The following is a 20626-nucleotide window of genomic DNA, read 5'->3' on the forward strand; positions in this document are numbered from 1 at the left end:
ACGCTCTGCTTCGACACCACTGAACTCCTCGATCGAGCTTCCACATTGTAAAGCTGGGGGTAAAAAGCTGTCGCCTAATTTTGTGTGTTGATAGAGGTTCCTTATTCCTCTTCCTCAACCGTCTCTGAGCCTGCTGATGTTGCAAAGGACTTTTTGGCACAGTTTTGGCAAATTTCTTGATGTGTTTGCGGAGTCGCTCTGCCTGAGGACTGTAGCAAACACTCGTTTTATTGACAGAACGTGGGATGTGCACAAGTTCGTAAGGATTACGGGAGCTCGTCTTCTTGGTGATAGCCAGAGACTGTGTCTCGGTCGTCTGCATGAACCAGGAGCAGATCTGCTGCATGCTGCAGGACCTCGGTTTGTTAGGTGAACAGTCAAACAGCGATCGGACCACCGAGGGCTGTTTTGACTTCCTGGTAACTGAGCTGTTGCCTTTAGTGCTTCGTTTTGAACTGAAGGAAATTCCCTTTTTTATGTTTTCCACCTTGTCTGAGACCCAGGTGTCGGAGATTGCTCGTATTCGCTGGGAAAGCTCCTGGTTCATTGTCTTTTCCTGAGCTGACGCTGCCCACCACTTTAGCGTCTCTTTTGGGGAAAAGATTGAATCTACAGATACCCCTGCCAATCGGCTCAGGTGCTGAGTGACGCTCTTCCTCTCTGGTCCGCAAGGCTGTCTTTTCTCCCCTGATGTTTCCACACTACTCTGTTTCTCCTCCAGTCTCCTTTCATTGCTGGCCTTGGTTAGCAGAAGCTGTTTAGAGCGTCGCAGCAGAGCATTACTTCGGCTGTATGATCTAAAAGTGGAGGTGGCAACAGCATGCAACAAGTGAATTGAGGGTTTTCGCACTCTCACTGAGTGTCGCACTGCTACAGGCTGATTCGGAAGTTTGTCTTTACTTCCATCCTTTAGTTGACTCTTTTTGCCTGGTGACTGGTGGCTGATTGTCCAGGGCTCTTTGGCAGATTTAAATTCTGGTAGAAGTGCTTTCTTATGACCCAGTCTTTCGGGTGACCGCCGGGTATCTTTATTTAACTGAATTTTGCGTTGCCGAGGGGACACTGTAGTTACAGTAACTGAAATTCCAGAGATTTTTACTTTTGCAGGTCTACCTGGTTTCCTTGAGGGGACAGAATCATCCTTCTGCTGACATTTGATGTTACTGCTGGACTGAGGGGCGGGCTCTTTTGCAGGGTTGACAAAATGCAACTCCTCTGAGGCTGTTTTGATACTACCCGTGCTGGTCTGAGATTTGTGCAGCAAAATGCCCAAGTCTCTTTTAAGACCTACTGCTTGACAAGCATCATGGAATTCTGTTTGTAGCTGGTCAAAGCCCTCCGACACCATTCGTTTGTTTCTTCTAGAACGACCATACACCACTGTTATTTTGAGGTTCTTGTTTACATTCTCCTCCGTATCAGATGCTTGAAGACATTTCCCAGCTTCTGTTTTTGCCACCGTCGCGGACTCCACAGCCTTCTGCTTACGTGGTCGACCAATTGGCCTCTTGGCTTTTTGCTCCAGCTGTGGTCCCAGCTTCTTTGGCCGGCCTGGACGCCTTTTTGTAGGAGTGGTTTCATGGAGAAATGGCAAGTTACCTGGTGATCCCTGGCTCTCGGGTCCAGCTACACGCTTAGTTGGAGTACTTTCGCTGGATCTTCTGGAACCATTTTTAGGTGACGAGGAGGCTGACCTTGGTGAAGAGGCAGACTTTGGTGAAGAAGCAGACTTGACTGGTGAAGATGGTGTCTTGGTTGGTGAACAAGAAGATCTTGTGCGTGAGGTAGCAGATTTTAGTGGTGAAAAAATAGATTTTCCTGGTGATGCTACAGACTCGTTGCTCTGGCTTTTGTGCTTCTGAGGTGTTCCTGACCATGAAGACTCTACGCAGGGGTCAAAGGGTTCTTCTGCTTGTGTACCAGAACCAGAGCCGGCTGATTTCAGACTATATTTGATTCCTTCCTTATCTTTTACTGTTGACACGAACATGAGCTTGATTGGACTAGTGTACTGGAATTGGCAGATGGGAGGGCTCTTAACACAGGTAGCAGACTTGGTGGTGACATCTGTATTTGATGAGCCTTCAGGCACCTCTGACACCTGCACTCTTCTTGGTGATGATCGTAGCCTTCCAAGAGGTGTTGCGTCACGGTCGCTGTCATCCGTCTTACTGTCCGAGCGGTGTTTTTTAGGACTGTTCTCTCTCGCAGCCACAGTTTGTGCAGAGACCTGGCATTGGTCTTCTGACTCCGCGAAAGATGGCCCACATTGTTCACTTTGTCTTGACTCAAAGGCAAGTTGCTCTGCGTGTTCAAGGTGGGTGTCCTCAGCATCTGCATCTTTGGATAAGGCATTCGAGGTGCTAGATGTCAAAACCTTGTCCTTTTGTGCTCCATTGTTAAAGATGCTTCCAGTGAAACATGCAACAAAGAACATCTTCCTGGGCTCTGTGACGTAGGAGGAGAACCGCTGTGGAGGGACTATGTTTCTCCTGGATCTTCTTGCCTCCTTGGAGTCGTCTGATTGACATTTCTGTCTATCTGTAACGGGACAATAAAAATCTTTACCTTCATCCTGTACGTTGTCAGTGTCAGAGCTTTGACCTAATGGGGGTTCTTCATGGTTCCCATCACTTTCAGCGCTGGGACACATCCCATCTTCTTCACAGGGCCCAGCGCACGGTTTTCCTGAGTTTGCAGTCACTGTAGTCCCCTGTTTTCGTACATCATCGTCTTCTGAGCCCGGTTTGATATACTTGCTCTCTAGTTCAGGGGTGCATATTTGAATACCCGACAAAGTACGATCTGTTTCCTCACTGGATATTTCTCTTTCTTTCTCTTCTGCTTTGATGATCTGAACTTCTTCCGTTATTATAACTGCCTGTATCTCGTCTTTTACTCCATTCCCATCACTTTCTGGAGAAAGCAAGTTCAGTGGTCCCTCCCTAACTCTGTGATTCTGTACAGGTTCAACGCCTACTTCAGTTTCTCTTTTTGACACCTCTTTGACTTGGTTTGGGTCTGGTGAAGTGCATGATGTAGTTACAGTAACATTTTCTTCTTTCAGTCTTGCCTTCTTTGCTGGCAGCACCTTTTTTCTCGTGCGCGACTGATCGAGCATTGCAAATTCCCGTTTAATTTGTAAAGTATGCCGTCTGGTTGAAGCATCACCAGCAGGTGTTGCTATAGCAGTGAGAACTTCCTGACGACGACGGGAACGGGTGTTAGGTGACGTGGGCCCTCTGTTGTCATGGCGATTGAACAGCTCACTTAGGTTGTAGTCACTAGCACTGCCTGTGTGAAGCACCGTGGTGATGATTTCAGTCAGATGGGCATCAGCATGAAACTGCTGGTTCTGACTGGTTGAGGGGGTCTGCAGCTGCTCCTTCTCAGAAACATAGATGGCAGTAGAAACCAGAGTTGGGTCCTTGTCTAGAGGCCTGATTGTCTCTAGTTTCTCACTGAAGCGATTCATAACATCTTGCAGAAAAATCCCACTTGGGTTCTGTTCGGCCTGACGACTTCCTGCCGTCTTTAATTGTAGCTCATCCTCCACAGCTGTATTGACATCTGTTTCCCAGTGGGTTGCACCTAGATGACTATTTTTAACTGTGAGGTCAGTCTCTTCTTCCTCCTCCTCCTGTCCATGATGAAGGAGGGAGGGCGGTTTTTCATCCGTTTTCTTGCTGATGTCCGAGGGGATAGGAGAAAGAGGGGGAGGAGAGGGGCTCTGCTCTCTGTTCAGGACAGGACAAGGAGGATCCCCATCCCCAACCCCTCTTTCTTTTGTATCCCTGACTTGTGTCAGACAAATGAAGTTTAGATTAGAGGGACAGGAGGAGGAGTTGTGTTGGTTATAACATATTTGTGAGGAAGGGCATAAACTGGAGGAGGAAGTGCACAGCGAAGGGGGCGGGGATAACGGAGGAGAGGATGCACACGAACACACCAAGTTGTTAATGCGACCCGCGGTCAGGCTTCGGCAGGAACTGCAGTGCAGCTTCTGAGAGCACCGAACAGTGTAGGTTTCCATCCTGCACCTCTGCACACCGCCGCAGCCGCAGCCCCGCTGACCTTCACTGTTACAGTCTTTGAAAGGGTAGTGATGGATGCTACAGCTAGACCCGGAGTCTCCTGGATGATACACTGCACTGTCATGACTCTGATGATCACAATCAGTTAAAGGGTAGAACACGCCGCAGTCCTGGGCTTTACATTCACTAAATGGGACTGAATGAGGAGTAACGTTACCCTGTGGGTTTATACCACAGGGACAGCAGTGAGATTCAGTCTGACCCATAGGTCTGCTATTAAGGAACGGCAGCAGTTTTTCCTGGTGTGCCAGCTTCAGGATCTGGTAGAGCAAGGATCGGTGTGGTGGGCAGAGAGAACCGAGAACTGCTTCCAACGCAGACGGAAACTTCGACCCCCGCTGTCCCAGATTTCCCCGTTCTTCTGTGAATGGCGGCAGCAGGGAGCTGGAGGCAAAAAGGTGAAAACTGGAGTTAGGAGGTTTTACTCTTGGCTGAACCCAGTTTCAAATGATCAACAACAGACAAGCACTCATACAACCAGAACAAAGTCTTGACCGTGTTTTCAACAACAATACAATTAACTTTTTATCGTGTTAGGCTTATCATTTTTACTGCCTGGTATTTGATTTCCACTTCATCCATGTGCTTTTTTTTTTTTTTTTTTTTTCATATTGCTGTGTTACAGATGTTATGTAGCATGCGGTAGCTGCAGCCCATTGCGTCGGCTGCATTTACGAGCAGGAGCAGGGTTATTCTTTAAAATAGACATAAGATAAAAATATCCACACGAGTAGTTGTGTACAGATATGATAAAGTTCTCCATAAGTATAGTCTGTTTATGACAAAATAAAAAAAACACGTGTTAAAAAGTGGCCTTTTGCCGGAGAGTTTTGGGGTCGTCAGAGCAAATTGAAGGCCTTTTACTAATCAGGATTGTCAATGTTAAATCTGATCAAACCAGCATGACTGATCAATTCCTGAAAAACACTCAAACAAAAGTCAACTGTTCAAATACCCTGAAGCAAACCGTTGTGTAAAATTACGACAAGCAACTAATTAGATTAGAGAACTGTTTTATTGATATGCTGCTGAAGGCAAATTATAACACTCCGCTAAAAGCAGAAGGAACGATTGTTGAAACGCTCAGACTAAAATGTTTTTTTTTTTTGTTTTTTTTTTTCAACAGCACTTTTGCCAACAAACTAACAGCTCAAAAAAACATTTAATGTTCAAAGGATTCAAGAGTTAATTAAGGTCCTGTGAGTGAAATCTTTCACTACAAAATCAAGTCATTGATTTAATAACAGTAACATTTCTTTGATAATGGACACTCCCCAGCTGTATGCGTCCAAACCTTGTCAAGGTTCAACTAGGCTGGATGCAAGAGTGTTACATTCTGTAGTGTTATTGTTGAGTTTGTTTGTTATGATATTAAAATTAGTTTTTAAATCACTTAAATAATTTCATAGTAACATAAGCACTAAACAACCACAATTATCAGGAGTGCCATTTCTGGACTAAATAAATTATAAGCAAACATTAAAAGCGTTCATGCAGTTGTAGCGATACATATATCACATTGCATCAAAGTGCTCCATTACAAATCAAGAACTACTACAATCAAACTAGTAAAATCACAATTCTGAAGCACAATCAATGAATAAGTATGCAGTAACAACACAAAACAGATTCCTACAATAAAAATGCTTCTTGGAAATCATAGTGCAATAATTGACTTATGCATAAATAGCAGATTTATATCAAGATGCTTTGAAGATTTGCCAGCAGGTCAGTCCAAAAATAAAATAAAAACAACAACAACAAAAAATGCCTTAATCTCAAAGCCCAGGTGTGTTCCCAGAATATACTGCAATACGATTCCACAATGACAATTCTCTTTTTCTCAAGAGGTGTTTGGGCTTGTTTACAGACTGGCCCTTTGTTAGAAATAGCAGATAACTCCCAGAGTAGAGATATCATGCTGCACTAAACTGTAGCCCCAGACACAGGCACTGTGTACCGTTACGAGCGGAGACATTCAGGAGCGGAGACGTCACCATTTGGATGGTTGCCAAAGTTAAAAAGGTTGAAATCTGCCACGTAATATTACGACAAAAAAAAGAAAAGATGCTTAAAAATAAATAAATAAATAACACTTAATAACGTCACAATTACCTTCAAAATAGCATACACAAAGATAACCTGCTGAGAACATGGCAGATCTACTGTAAATGCCCCAGGGCAGAATTTCAACCGTTTTTCTAAATTCTTTTACACTCCACCAAATGGCTGACCGTACATTAATCTCCCTGCAGAAGTTTAAGCGTCGAGGGCGATAGATTTACACTTAGGTGAGCGATAAAGAGCTTGTAAGTTTTCCTAAGTTAATAAGAGCTCGTACCCCAACAGATTCAGTATCCTAACACAGAGGTCTTCATGTGAAACCTGACACTGGGCTATAGGCAGGTAAAGTTCAGAGGTATATGTGGCAAAGAGGTTAGTAGAGAGAGCGCGCGAGAGAGATAGAGTGAGAAACAGGCAAGACGACATCACAAGCAAAACAAATCGAAGCAGCTTTGTGTGGGTAACCCTGAAATGCTGCTTTGGTAGTAGCACTGTTAATGAAAATAGGCAGACGTGAGTGGAGACGCAACAATTAGCATTTTTCCAGACGCGGACAAAGTCGCATGTAAGCCTTGCACTAAGCAATGCCGACAGTCACGCTGGCAACTTTCACCAAAACCTTAAACTACTGTGACCTCCAGTAGCCGACACAATCAACCAATAATACAAAATTAAACCCTATCCGCACAGCCGTTAGTTTGGATTCGCGCGCTACGCCGCAGGTCACCTTTGAATAATTAGCTGAAAACAGTTCTCGTCGTAGCTACGCGTCTTTGTGTCAGGAAAACAGGTCCCGCAAAGTAAAGTTAAGCAGCAGTCATGTATGAGGTTTACGGTAATACAGCTACAGTAGCAGAATTAGTAAATATCTGTAATAAAAGAACATCTTTCACAAACAGTACAAGTGCACAATAACATACATTTCCCAAGCTTATCAGTGCACATTTTAAAACATGCTGCACATTTGCATTCCAACTACACTCAATACAATGTTCAGACTAGCTCGCACCAAAATAAAAGGAAACTAGGTGGACACAAAATGGCTAAACTAATCTCTTACACCAAAACTCAATTAAGATGTAGCCACCACAGCAGTTTATACTGTACAATCTCCCTGTTTGTAGAGGTGTCCGACAACAGTAATGAGTTTTTCATTTGTTATAATGGCTCTAAGTCACTTGGATAGCCGAGGTAAGATACCCAGAGAGAGATAGAAAGCTGCAAATGACAATCATCAGTGCTCCATTACCGAGGAGCATTAAGAATTGAATCAAACCTGAATAACCTAATAATCTAACAACTAAGCAAACATGAGTCACACTTCATTTCTTAGCTTGAAGAGGTCCACGACTGTGTTTCTCATGCTTGGTTCTCGGAAATCTTTTGGACAACAATCAATGTCAGTTTCTCTCCTCGAGGAGAAACTACAAGCGCAGAAGGTCCTGAAGGTCCTTCACAGGATAATACTGGTATCATTTTACTATACTACAAATCTTCTAACAACACCAAAACAAGCACCGATTTGTCCACAAAATAGGGCTGCAACTCAATATTATTTTCATAATTGACTATTATTCTCTTGATTGATCAATTGATCGTTAGGGCAGGTTCAAAATGCTGAAGAGCAGAACAAAAACCAAAAATATTCCATATCACACAAGTCAGAGAAAAGTCTCACTTTTAGGAATCTAGAACTGGAGTATATTTGGTGATGATAACAAAACATTCCATAAATTAACACACAAACAAATAATCAATTATCAAAGCAGTGGCAGAATCATTTTTGGGTGATTGGCTTATTGGTTTAAGAGCTCATACCTCTGTGCCATAGAATCCACTACCGTCCAAAAACTAAAGACAACAAATAGAGCTGCAATGATTAATTGATTCGTTGATAGAGAAACATTTTCCAACATTTTTCTAATCGATGAATCAAAATGCTAAATTTCTCTGATTCCAGCTTCTTAGATATGAATGATTTCTGGGTCCTCCATGATGATAACGGAATATCTTATGTTTGGTACTGTTGGTCGGGACTAATCAAAATGTTTTTTAGGTTGCACTTTGAGCTTTTGGGAATCACTGGTCAACGTTTTTTTTTTTTTTTTTTTTTTTACATTTAATCCCATATTAAAGACAAAAACAGCTAATTGATTAGACTGATTAATCGATAATGAAAATAATTATTTGCAGCCCTTTATTTATAATAATATTAATTATCTAACGCACAACTGGATCAATACGATTCGCTGATACCAGAAAACAGATAATAATGAAAGCAGTATCTTTCAAGATTTGTTTTTTGTTGTAGTGATAAAAACTGAAGCTCTGACAAGTTTGTTGAATTTAGCAGCCCCTGAAAGCAAAAGCTGACCTGAGCACAACTGCTTCTTTAAAAAAATGCTGTACTTTGTAGCTGCTTTAAATCAAACCCAGGACTAAGCAAGAGAAACACAGCTTTAAGTATGACTGTCACATTACAGACACATGGTTAAAAGACCTGAATATTAATATCCGTGTAGTTTGTAAAGGCATGTGTTGTGTTTAAACAAGTGTCTCCAGAAAATGTGTATCTTGTACGAGGTGATGTGTTCAAGTGCTGAGGAGTTTGAGGCGTTCTGTGGTCTAGAACCTTTTCGCGTCAGCAGCTGAGGCAAGACTCCCTGAGTTAGTGGAACTGGTCGCGGTACCAGAACCGGACGAGTTGGAACTTGATGAGCTTAAGTTGGCGGACTTCTTCTTGGGAGGGTTCTTCAGTGTCCCAGTACGCTCTTTGACTTTGTATTCCAGTGTGCTATGGGGCACCCCATAAACCCCCTGGGCCTTGGACACACTCATGCGGCCAGCCATCACCATAGTGATGGCCTCCTCCAACAATTCGTGGTCGTACTGGCGGTATCTCCCGCGTTTCTTTCTGGGTTGCTTGTCTTTATCCCGGCAACCCGCCCCCTCTTCTGGCTCATCCAGTGAAGATCCACGTAGTCCCAGGTGATGAGGTGACTGGCTGGCACTGCCCGGACAGCCTTGTGCCAAGAGTGGAGGTCTGAGCTTGAAGAGAGACGAAGGCCTGGCAGCTGCTGTCGATGAACTGGCAGTACCTTCGGTCGATGAGGTACGTTGATGTAGGTTTTCCGCCACGCTGCAATTCTCAGCTGAGACTGACCTGTTGTGGTCAGACATGGAACGAACCTGAGGAATACGCAGAGGTGTGGGTGGCTCAGGACTGGGAGTGGGGCTTGGTGGGGACTGGAGAGCATCCCTGAGCTGGGGAAAACCGTGAGGAAGGGTCTTCTGGAGACTCCTCGGCTGATAAAAGGTCAGAGCAGACGAAGGGAAACTAAAGTCTCCATTTTCCTCGGCAGCTCCTCCAATTTCTGCCTGCTCTGCCCATGCCGCCACTTTCTGCAGAACCAGACGGGCTTCGCCGCCTAACATCGATGACATCACATTGTACGATGTCACTTCATCCCTGAAATCTCTGCTTCCTGGTGTAAGTTGATGCAGCATCCCCAGCCTCCCCTCTGCCCAGCTGTCCAGACCTTGCCTCAGGGTTTGAAGAGGTATCCCATAAAGCAACGCAGCCCGCTGCTCCTGCAGCCTCCCTGAACGAATATCCTTCAAAGCCTTGGACAGCAACCCCTCAGACAGCTCCCAGCTCCTCTCAGTGTACTCCTTCTGCCTGCGCTGCCTCCTAGGGATGGGAGGACCAAACAGCAGGGTCAGGATGGAGGTGATGGAGGGGGTTTGATTTTGGCATAGGGGACAGGGGGGGAGGGGGGGTGCAGAGCGAGGGGTCCACTCCTTTATGCCTTGTGTTGGTAACATCACTGCGACTGATAGTTTCGTGTCTGTATGTTCTCAGTCTGTTTCTGGGCCCTCACACACACACACACACACACACACACACACACACACACACACACACACACACACACATACACACTGCTGCCGTGTGTGTCTTGCACACACACATTCTTTGTGTGTGGCAAAGCCTCTTCACGTCCAGGTGGGACAGTCTGTGAATGGCTGGGGTTACTGTGGCGCTCACATACAACCCCTGTAGTTTTGTGATATCCAGTGAGAGTCCTACATGCTTGAAGGTCGAATAATCAAACTCATCATTACTGATTCAGTAAAAAAAAAAAAAAAAAAAAAAAGAAGAGGTAAAATCGTTGTGAGGTACTGCAATGTTCACCTCATTGTACAATCCTGAGCTGTTAACAAATGTTATGATACGGCCATTGCTGTGACGTTACCGCTCAAGAGATAAAAGAGTCAACCCCATAGAACCAAAACACCAAACACAAGCTAGCTCCTCAGAGTGACTTAAATAACCTGACTCAACACACTGACAAAAAAAAAAGAAAAGAAAAAAAGAGTATGCATATCAATGAGGCATCAATTAGCTGATTTACATCAAGCAGCACTGATACAAAATGACAGTAATATAACACAGTATTGATGCTAACCTCTCAATCTTTGTCATGCTATACAACTTCTTTGGTCAACAGAACTGAACTCTAAGGGTGTCGAGGCCTTTTTTAACCAATGGGTATCGGCTTTACTGAGCTATCCTTAGCCCCAATCCTTAGGGATAAAGTTGTGTTCAGTACTACTAATTCAACACATCAACTAAAAATAAAAACTCAACAAAATATAGTTCACTCAGGTACCTTTGATAAAATGGAATTATGACTTTTATTTGCTCTGACTGTGAATGTTTAAGTTAAGCTTTTATACCAATTCAAAATAAGATTGATAAGAGCTATTTATGAAGACATCTTTAAGTTTGTTTGCAAAAAATAAATAAATAAATCTGAAAATCACTGCTGAACTAAGTGGAATTTTGATTACAAAAATATTTTTGATTGTTTACTTTGTTATTTAGGTAAAAGACAAATATTTCCTAAAGCAAAGTTAAGTTTTAGTCATCGTGGATGTGCACAAAAATGCTTAGGTCACGTAAATCCATTATTGTGTTTAAGAAGAACTCCCAGTTTTAACTAATAGATCATAGTCATCCTCAAACATTCACAAGACCAGCAGCAATGCAAGAAAAACTCTTACCCTGACGCTTTGTGATTAGATGATGACGATGAAGTTGCTGAGCAGGCAGAGTTTCGGTTGGAGAGGTCAAGCACGGCGTCTGTTACAAGGCAAATTAATTCAAACTGTTTAGGGTCCGAGTACAGTGGTTTGGTTCCTTCAGGGGATGTCCATGTTATTGTAGTTAATGCTTTGCCTACCTGGTTCAGGTTCACTCTCCTTCTCCTCCTGGGTTCGGCTCACTGTGAGGTCCAGAGGGGCGTCTGATGTTTCTGATGAGGGCGAAGAGGTCCTTGTAACACCATTTGTATTGGCGTGGAGTAGGCACTTGGACATGTACTCCAAGGCAAACTGATGTATCATCTTCTTCATCAGCTCCTGGGCGACCGAAGGGATGTTGGTATTGCAGCCCAGTGACACATCTAACCAAGAAAACACACATGCAGATAGAAGGTAAAAAAAAGAGTGGTTTCAACTTGGAACATGATGAGCATGATTACAGAATCAGAATCAGCTTTATTGGCCAGCTATGCTATTACATACAAGGAATTTGACTAGTTGTAACTTGTTCTCTCTGTGCAAAAACAAAAACAGACAGACATAAAACATATAAAACATAAATAGACATATATACAGTTAAAAAACATATATACATACATACACCTGAACAATGGTGCAATTGCGCCTTGTGCAAATGATGCTGATGCGGTTGGGTGTCGTGCAAAAGATCCAATGATATCGAACATGTGAACTGTTTAGCAGAGTGATGGTCTGTGGGTAGAAACTGTCTCTCTTTCTGGTTGTTTTGGTGCACAGTGCTCTGTAGCGCCTCCCAGAGGGGAGGAGCTGAAACACAGTGTCCAGGGTAGGATGGATCTGCAGAGATGCTACTTGCCCGTTTCCCGACTCTGGATGAGTATAAGTCCTGAATGGAGGGCAGGTCGGCACCGATGATTTTCTCTGCAGTCATGACTGTCCGTTGTAGTCTGTTCCTGTCCTGTTTGGTGGCCGATCCAATCCAGACGGTGATAGAAGTGCAGAGAACAGACTGGATTATCGCTGAGTAGAAATGGATCAGCAGCTCCTGGGGCAGGTTGAGCTTCTTGAGCTGCCGCAGGAAGTACATCCATTGCTGGGCCTTCTTGATGATGGAGTTGATGTAGGACCCCCACTTAAGGTCCTGGAAGATTTTGGATCCCAGAAACCTGAAGGTTTCCACAGCAGACACGGTGTTGTTGAGGATGGTGATGGAGGGCAGTGTTGGGGGGCTCCTCCTGAAGTCCACTGTCATCTCCACAGTGTTGAGCGGGTTTAGCTCCAGGTTGTTCTGACTGAACCAGAAAACCAGCTGTTCAATTTCCCGTCTGTATTCAGACTCATCACCGTCCCAGATGAGGCCGATGACCGTTGTGTTCTCTACAAATTTCAGAAGTTTCACAGACGAGTCTCCTGAGGTGCAATCGTTGGTGTAGAGGGAGAAGAGCAGAGGGGCGAGCACACACCCCTGGGGGGTGCCAGGGCTGATTGTCCGGGTGCTGCATGGGATGTTTCCCAGCCTCACCTGCTGCGTCCTGTCACTCAACAAGTTTGAGATCCACTGACAGATGGAAGCTGACGCTGTGAGCTGGGTAAGTTTGGTGTGGAGGGGGAGTTTGGTTTCCGGGATGATGGTGTTGAACGCCGAGCTGAAGTCCACAAACATCATCCGTGCGTATGTCCCTGGGGAGTCGAGGTGTTGCAGGATGTAGTGCATTCCCATGTTGACTGCATCATCCACCGACCCGTTTGCCCGGTAGGCAAACTGCAGGGGTCCAGCAGGGGGCCTGCCCATGTGGGACAACACCAGTCTTTCAAAGGACTTCATGACTACAGACGTCAGGGCGACGGGTCTGTAGTCATTTAGTCCTGTGATGGAGTTTTTTGGGAACCGTGATGATTGTGGAGCGTTTGAAGCAGGAGGGAACTTCACATAGCTCCAGGGATTTGTTGAAGATCTGCATGAAGATGGAGGCCAGCTGGTCAGCGCAGGCTTTCAGACAGGACGGAGACACACCGACTGGCCCTGGTGCTTTCCTGATCTTCTGTTTTTGAAAGCGCTGACACATGCTGGATGAGCAGGGAGTCTGGATGGATTTTTCTCCATGTTGGCCTCCGGAGGGATGTAAACGCCGACCAGAATAAACGAGGAGAACTCCCACGGCGAGTAAAAAGGTTTACAGTTCATGAACAGGGTCTCTAAGTGAGGACTGATGATTTCTGTAACACCGTGACTTCTGTACACCAACCTTTGTTTGTATAAAAACAGATTCCATAGCTTTGCTACGCGGTCCGCTCGGTGGAGGTGGAATGCCGACAGGTGAAGCGTATCCGGGATGTGCTCAGCACGCCAAGGTTCAGTGAAGCACAGGGCGGCAGATCTGTAGAAGTCCGGATTCTTACTGTTAAGAAGCAGCAGTGTCCATCTTGTCGGCCAGAGAACGGACATTCGCCAGATGTATGGATGGCTGTCTCAGTCTAACGAGCGCTCCAGCTCACTTCTCACGGTGTCCGGCAAATCCTACAGAGAGCTGCTGCTCCTCCGACTAATACCTCCGTAAATCTTTCTGGTTCGGTGAAAACTGGAGAAAAGGTTTTACCAGAGGATAGCTGGAACTTTAAGAGTTCCTCCCTGGTGTATGAGACAACAGAAAACCACGCAAATAAACAAAATCGCAAAAAGCAGGAGAGAGCGATTTACCGAGGCTGCCATCCACCGCGCCATCTTGCCAATGATGACGAGGATAAGAAATGAGAGACGGTATTTTTGATCACTGAAGAAGAGCTCCACTGTGACAAACATCTCTCCTGGTCCCACCCCATTAGCAGCGAAAGTGATAAGTGTTTCAAAAACATCCTAAATTACAAGGAACTCCTATTGATAAATACATGAGAAAGTGAAGTATTAATACTAGCAGAGAAATATTTTGATAAGATGTTTATACCATGGTAACTGTGGCAGGTCACTGTGGTCAGTTGGGTCATTTAGTTGATGGTGCACTTTATTTGGTATTCCTCTATGGTTTTTGCACCTTTACAATTTCTCATGGCTATGAAAAAAAAAAAATCATATTATTATATAACAATATTTATCAATATTGAGATATAAAACTACATATAACATTATGAAGGATTTCATCCATACCATCCACTCCTACTCCCAACTTTGTAAACTACAAGGATGGGTTTCTATGGAAAACAGAAGACATCTTACTATACTGAGTCACTGAGTCACCTTCAGATTCAGAACTCATCTCAACCTCGGAAATAGTTTGATGGTAAATTAAAGGACTCCTTACAGACTAGGAAAGCTTGTGCTGATAGATAATCAGTCATTCGCAAGACATTTACCTATAATAAACTGTTAACAAATAACAACAAGGTCAGCAATATTCGGAGGAGCCAGGACATGGGTCGTGGAGAGACGTATCAAGTTTAATCTTTATCACAAATGAAATTTAATTCACCTCCACTGTACTGGTGTTGCAACAGCAAAATCAGAGGATATTTCAAACCTTAGTGCGTAAAATGGAAACCAACTGTGTAGCAAATATTCTGCTTTGTGAAAAAAATTGAATCTGCCCCCTTACCCCCAAGAAAATCTATTTACCAAGGCAGACAAATGAAAGCAGACAGTGCTGCTTTTTAATAACACTGAATTGGAGTATTGTTATTGCTGCTGCTAATTATTCTATCCGGAGAGTAACTGAATAATTACAAGTAGAAGGCTGACAGCCATGCGCCTATGGCAGTAGGTTTAGAATATCATTGGTTCACAAGCAGAGACACACCTGACTCACCTTTTTTGTGAAACACAGCTTGGAGGAACCTTTGTGCTGATTGGCTGCTCTCGGAGGTGGTCGGTGCCTGACAAGGAGAGTAATCAGAGGGGGAGGAGAGGGGCGACGTGGCTGCAGGTACTGGATCCTACATGAAAAAAAAACGAAAAATGGTACTTTATTCATCTGTTTTTCTTATGAGTGTATGACATACTATAAAAGTCAGTATCTTAAAATAGAACTGGGTGGTTGCAGGGCAAAATACAACCACTATTTGTGGATTATGAGGATGGTTCTTACATTGAGTTTGTCTGGGGAAATGTTGCAGAATGAACATGGAGAGGAGCTTGCTTCTGGGGACCAGTCATCCACCTCTTCAGGCTCACAGTCTGAAAGAAAAAATAACATATAAACAGGCATTCATAAATCAGTACCCATCATGGATCATCAAACAGGTATACGCAATTTGACAAGAGGCTGCAGTGGTTTTCAAAAGGCATCTTCACAATAATTTTATTCAACAAGAAAATTGAACATGTTACTGAAATGTTTCTTAATCCTTTTATGAGCTATACTGTCATAATAGCCAAACCTAATATGATAATAGAGACTGCAGGAATTTCAGCAGGAAACTCTTGCACTGCAGAATGTTTTACAGACAGGTGAGAGAACAAACATGTGCGGAGTATTTTGTTTATTTTCATTTATAGCAGTAGAGCTTTTATTTTTAAACAATCAATATGTTTAATTCCGTTATTTTAATCAAAGAGGTGATAATCAACAGTTTCGGGCCATCAAATTAAAGACGAAGGCTGCTTAATGAAAACAAAGCCGTCATCAGCACAAACACACGAGAGAAACGTTGGCTTGAATTCATTACAAATTACAAGATCAGGGCCAAATAAATAAATGTCACTCAAACAGTGTTTTCACTGAGCAGTTTATCATGGCTGCTAGGTCTCTATCACATATTATCTAATTATGTTCCAGTCTAACCTCACTCGAACTCCAGATGGCACGCTGCTGACTTCACTGAGATTCCCAGATAGTGTAAAGCAAGCTGCATGTTTTGGCAGCTGGCTCCTCGTAAGTGCTATTTGGGGCCTGTAAAAGCTACAAGCTAATGAGCACAGCAGAGCCACCGGGAGTAAAGATAATTTCAGGGTTAGCTGGCTCAATTAAAATAGAACTATGAAGGATTTTGTTTTAAATGTATGCGAGTCAATGGATATGTTAACGTATGGGGGTGCTGGGAGTGTGTAGCTACCCGTTATAAAGAAACAGATAAAGACGCAGTGGTCTAATACACTAATTCAAACCTGACTTGATGGGACTGTTTAGCTGCCAGTTTGATCAATTTTACATTTCATCAAGTGTCTGAAACTGCTTAAAAACAAGCAATAAAGATGTAACAAGAAGTGTTATTAAGGTACCGAATGGCACCGAATAACTTGATCTAATGTTTAGTGCCCCACAGTGACCAGTAATGCACACAGGAACATTTGGGACTGCCCCGATTTTTTTTTTTTTTTTTTTTTTTTTTTAAATCGCAAAACCTCTGACTGGGTGTGGTCATATCTAAATTCAGCCTTTTCTTTAATGCTATAAAAATACCTCACTGGTAAATCGATTGCCCTTAAACAAAGAGGAAATAGTGTTGTATTCTCTTGCTTCGGGGTCGACTAAATCAAGTTTTATACCAAGCTGCCTTGTTAAAAGAGGAGCGGTGGGAGGGCGGGGAGGGGAGGGGGGGGGGGGGGTTGTACCGCTGGTATGTTTTCTGGTGCAACCGCACATTACATAAACTGCAAATGTTTTGTAAAAAGCTTCGTTGTTCTTTTGAGTCTGACGCTGTGCCTTGTAGCGCACTGTACAGACAGGGCTGGAGGCTTTGGTGAAGTTGAAGTTGGTAGAAACCCGTTCTGAGGTGACCTTGCCATACCTTTAAATCTGAAGGAGACTGTCAATAATATGCCAGACGATCTTTAGGTAGGTAGGTAGGTAGGTATTTACTTTATTAATCCCCGAGGGGAAATTTTTTTAATTTTTTTTAGGTAGGTATTTTACACTATTTTACACTTTACACTATTCTATTGTAGTGTAAGGTGAATTGTGAGGTCATCATCTATGTAAATATGGCTGTTTTATCATCCAATAATCCAAGTTGCTTTCTTTTCACACAGGAAAACTGAAGGAATATCTATGCATAATTTTAAAGATAAACTAAAATTACTGTCCTGCAGTTATTTGCATCTATCAACCAGCCAAGTTACAGTTTCCTATCCAGACTCATTTAATATATGTCGTGAAGACGGATTCTGATATTTCATAAAGTTGTATGCATGACAATAGACGTTGCTTCAAATATGGATGTTGCAGCAACAATGCTAATAATAATTACACACACAAAAAAAAAAAATCAGAAACCTGGATGCTTCACACATCTTCAATCAGACAGCAAGGAAGACCTAAACAATCACCACAGTTTGAAGGTGAACACCCAAAATTAGTGTCACCAACTCAGTATCTGAACAAATGTAAAATAGGGTCAAGATCTCCCCTTCTGTTTGAGTTGTGAGGTTAAATAATGGACAGAAAAATATTCTGACAGAATATTATGTTCACCCAGTAACGTTGACCTCTTGGATATAAAATATCATCTCTTTATCATTTCATTACCTAAATAATGTATGGCTGCACTTCATTGATATGCACAATTTGACTTTACATTACATTTCATTTAGCTGATGCTTTTATCCAAAGCGACTTACAACACACCGATGGTTCACCATCGGGAGCAATTTAGGGTTCAGTGTCTTGCTCAAGGACACTTGGGCATGTGGACAGGAGGAGCTGGGATCAAGCCACCAACCTTCCAATTAGTGTGCAACCCACTCTACCGACTGAGCCACAGCCTCCCTTTAACTACCTCTTCTGTAGATACATTTACATTTCAGTTTAAATCTATTTCTATTATATCTTTATTTTATGTAGACACATTTCTACTTCATTGTAATTAGTCTATCTTATCTTAGGTTGCTTACTATTAGAGGTACTTTTTTACTGGATATTGTTAATCTAGAATGTAAACAGCTGGAACACTGTAATTTCCCCTATAGGAGTTATAAAATAATCTTATCTTATTTCACTCTACAAGACATTTGTGTGAAATGCTGTCATAATTAGACCATTGAATTTTCATGTTGTCACCAGAAACATGTTTGGGGATGTCACGGTGACCTTTGACCACCAAAATTGAATCAGTTAATCTTTGAGTCCAAGTTAAAGTTTGAGCCACATTTGAAATTTTTTTCAAGGCTGTCCAGAGATATTGCGGTTATGATAAGGGGAGGGACGGCCTGACACCTCGAAAACATAATACTCCCGGCCACGACCGACACGCAGGCATAAAACGACAGAATGAGTCACTTGTGACTTGTTCCAAAGTGAGCAGCTGCGAACAGGAACATTTTGTTATTTTGAAGTCCGTCTTCACAAAAAGGAGTAACATTATATTCCTGTTAAACAGGAAACGTTAATGTATCACACAATACTGGATATGTGTTTGTGGTGACTCAATCCCACAAAGACCATCCTGCTGTAATAAATACTCACTAGATACACAATAAAACTTGTATGAATTCACGGCTGAAAAAAAAAAATCCACAACCAATGCCCATCTGTTTGGTAAAGTTGCCTTTCAAAAAGAAAAACCCCTGAATAACTGACACATTTCTGAGGATTTGAATTGTAGAATTAAATGAATTTGGGTCTGAGTACCACAGAGAGGGTTAAGAAACTAAAAGCCATTAAAAGACAGACCAATGCTTTGTTTGTAAAACTAAGTTGCTTTGATAATTACTGGGTTTTTTTCTTTCTATGAATGTGTAATTCTTTTATGATTACACAGAATAATCGAGACTTTTTAAATGTACACAGTAAATAACCCACCATCAAATAAATTGAGGTCTCTCAGCAGCAACGAGCCATAGATTCCCTCCAGGATACTTTCAAACCCTGTGAGACAAAATAAACAAAAAACAATCCGTCAGAGCTGATATGAACAAGAAAAACATGCTTCAAGTGCTCAACATTTGGCAATAACATATTTGTACAGACAATTGTGCGGCTCAGTTATCAACTTCAGGGCACCCAACACATTCAATTCTTTATAAGCAATCTTTATGACCACTTGGTAAAAAAAAAAAAATACAAACAATTCATAGATCCAGGGTGACCAGTGTCCCACTTTATGTGGGACTTGACAACATTTTTGTCCCTTGTCCTGCTTCCCACATAGAGAAAACGTTGCATATTTGGATTGGCTCAAGTTTTAAGTGGTGATTCTCCCAAGTTTAAAAAAAAACAAAACGTAATGAAGCAACACTACATGTGGGTTGTAGCGATCAGTGGATGCATTTACCACTAAAACCCAAAGAGGATTTCCAGACAGACAAGGAACAGTAGCTGAAATAACTCTTGTTAACACTGTGCAGCATTACCAGTCATTCAGGGTCAGCAGACTAACACATAAGACCGTTTACTGTGAAACTCGAGCTTCCTTTTCTACTTACTGTATTTACTTATTTTTGCGGGATTTAGAAAGTTGCAGTAAAAGTAAAATACGTGTGTTAAACCCTTCACACGCTAAAGGCCCAACCTGTGACCCGCACAGTCTATTGTGTGCGTTATTTTTTTTTTTTTTTCCCAAGTTAAAGATATACATCCGAGTTTTGCACCGCCTCCACACCATCGCTACAGTCCCCACGCAAAAAAAAATAAATCTTATGCCTCACATTTTGGTCGTCGGCATCTCGGCCATCCTTTCAACAGATTCGTGTATTTTTTTTTTTTTTGATTGTCACAACAGTCCCGACGGTAAGATAGCCTCACGTTAGCGCTACCGGCTTCTGCCGCGTCAAAAAAAAAAAAAAAAAAAAAAAACAACTTTAAAAATAGCAAATGGTAAGAGGACAACCGTCACCCGAGACCGCTGAAATGAATGCTTTCCTCATATTGCACTGACATTAGCTTCCTTTAACGCAGCAGCGACCTCCGTCCTCTCCCCACTAAATAACATCAACAGCGTTGTTAGCTTAGCAACGCATTAGCATATAGCCAAGCGCTTTACGTCCGTAAACAAATGCGGGTTTGTATGCGACACGACAATCAACACAACCCGAGTCGACGATCCTCTCGACCACGGAACAACAATACCAACGCGCTCACACGAGCTGAGCCGAGCTGAGCTCAGAGGGACAAAGAAACGGAGCCAGCTTTGAGCCTGCTACAGCTAGCTTAGTTTAACGAGTAGCGATGCTCCTGCTGCCGGGCAGAAAAAAAAAAAAAAAAAAAAAAAAAAAAAAAAAAAAAAAAACAACTCGGAAGCCCGCTCATTATGATGATTATTCCCCTTTTTTTTTTTCTTTTTTTTTTTTTTTTTTAAACAAAATACGAAACCGCAAATGGATCATACCGACGCAGTGTATCAATTTGTGTCGCCATGAGTCCAGTTCCCGACGAAGCCCTTTCCTTTCTGCCGTGCATTTGGTGCACAGCACGACCGCCATTCTCTTCGCCCCCTCTCTCTCTCTCTCCCTCCGGTCG

The 20626-nt window shown here is 42.8% G+C and overlaps 1 protein-coding gene across 1 annotated transcript; it reads right to left on the minus strand.

The window, feature by feature from the left end:
* Positions 1 to 5090: 5090 nt before the first annotated feature.
* On the minus strand, positions 5091 to 20617 carry lcorl (ligand dependent nuclear receptor corepressor-like). The gene is made up of 7 exons (XM_069168464.1): positions 20496 to 20617; positions 18971 to 19036; positions 15320 to 15408; positions 15041 to 15167; positions 11405 to 11626; positions 11226 to 11304; positions 5091 to 9849 (listed from the first exon to the last, which is right to left on the minus strand). Exons 1-7 carry the CDS (start codon positions 20587 to 20589, stop codon positions 8784 to 8786), a joined length of 1743 nt encoding a protein of 580 aa, XP_069024565.1. The 5' UTR covers positions 20590 to 20617; the 3' UTR covers positions 5091 to 8783.
* Between the last annotated feature and the right edge of the window lie 9 nt (positions 20618 to 20626).

Source organism: Embiotoca jacksoni, unplaced genomic scaffold (assembly GCF_022577435.1).
Source record: "Embiotoca jacksoni isolate LCO1_2020_lvr unplaced genomic scaffold, fEmbJac1.0.p SCAF_4, whole genome shotgun sequence".
In the NCBI taxonomy this organism is placed as follows: domain Eukaryota; kingdom Metazoa; phylum Chordata; class Actinopteri; family Embiotocidae; genus Embiotoca; species Embiotoca jacksoni.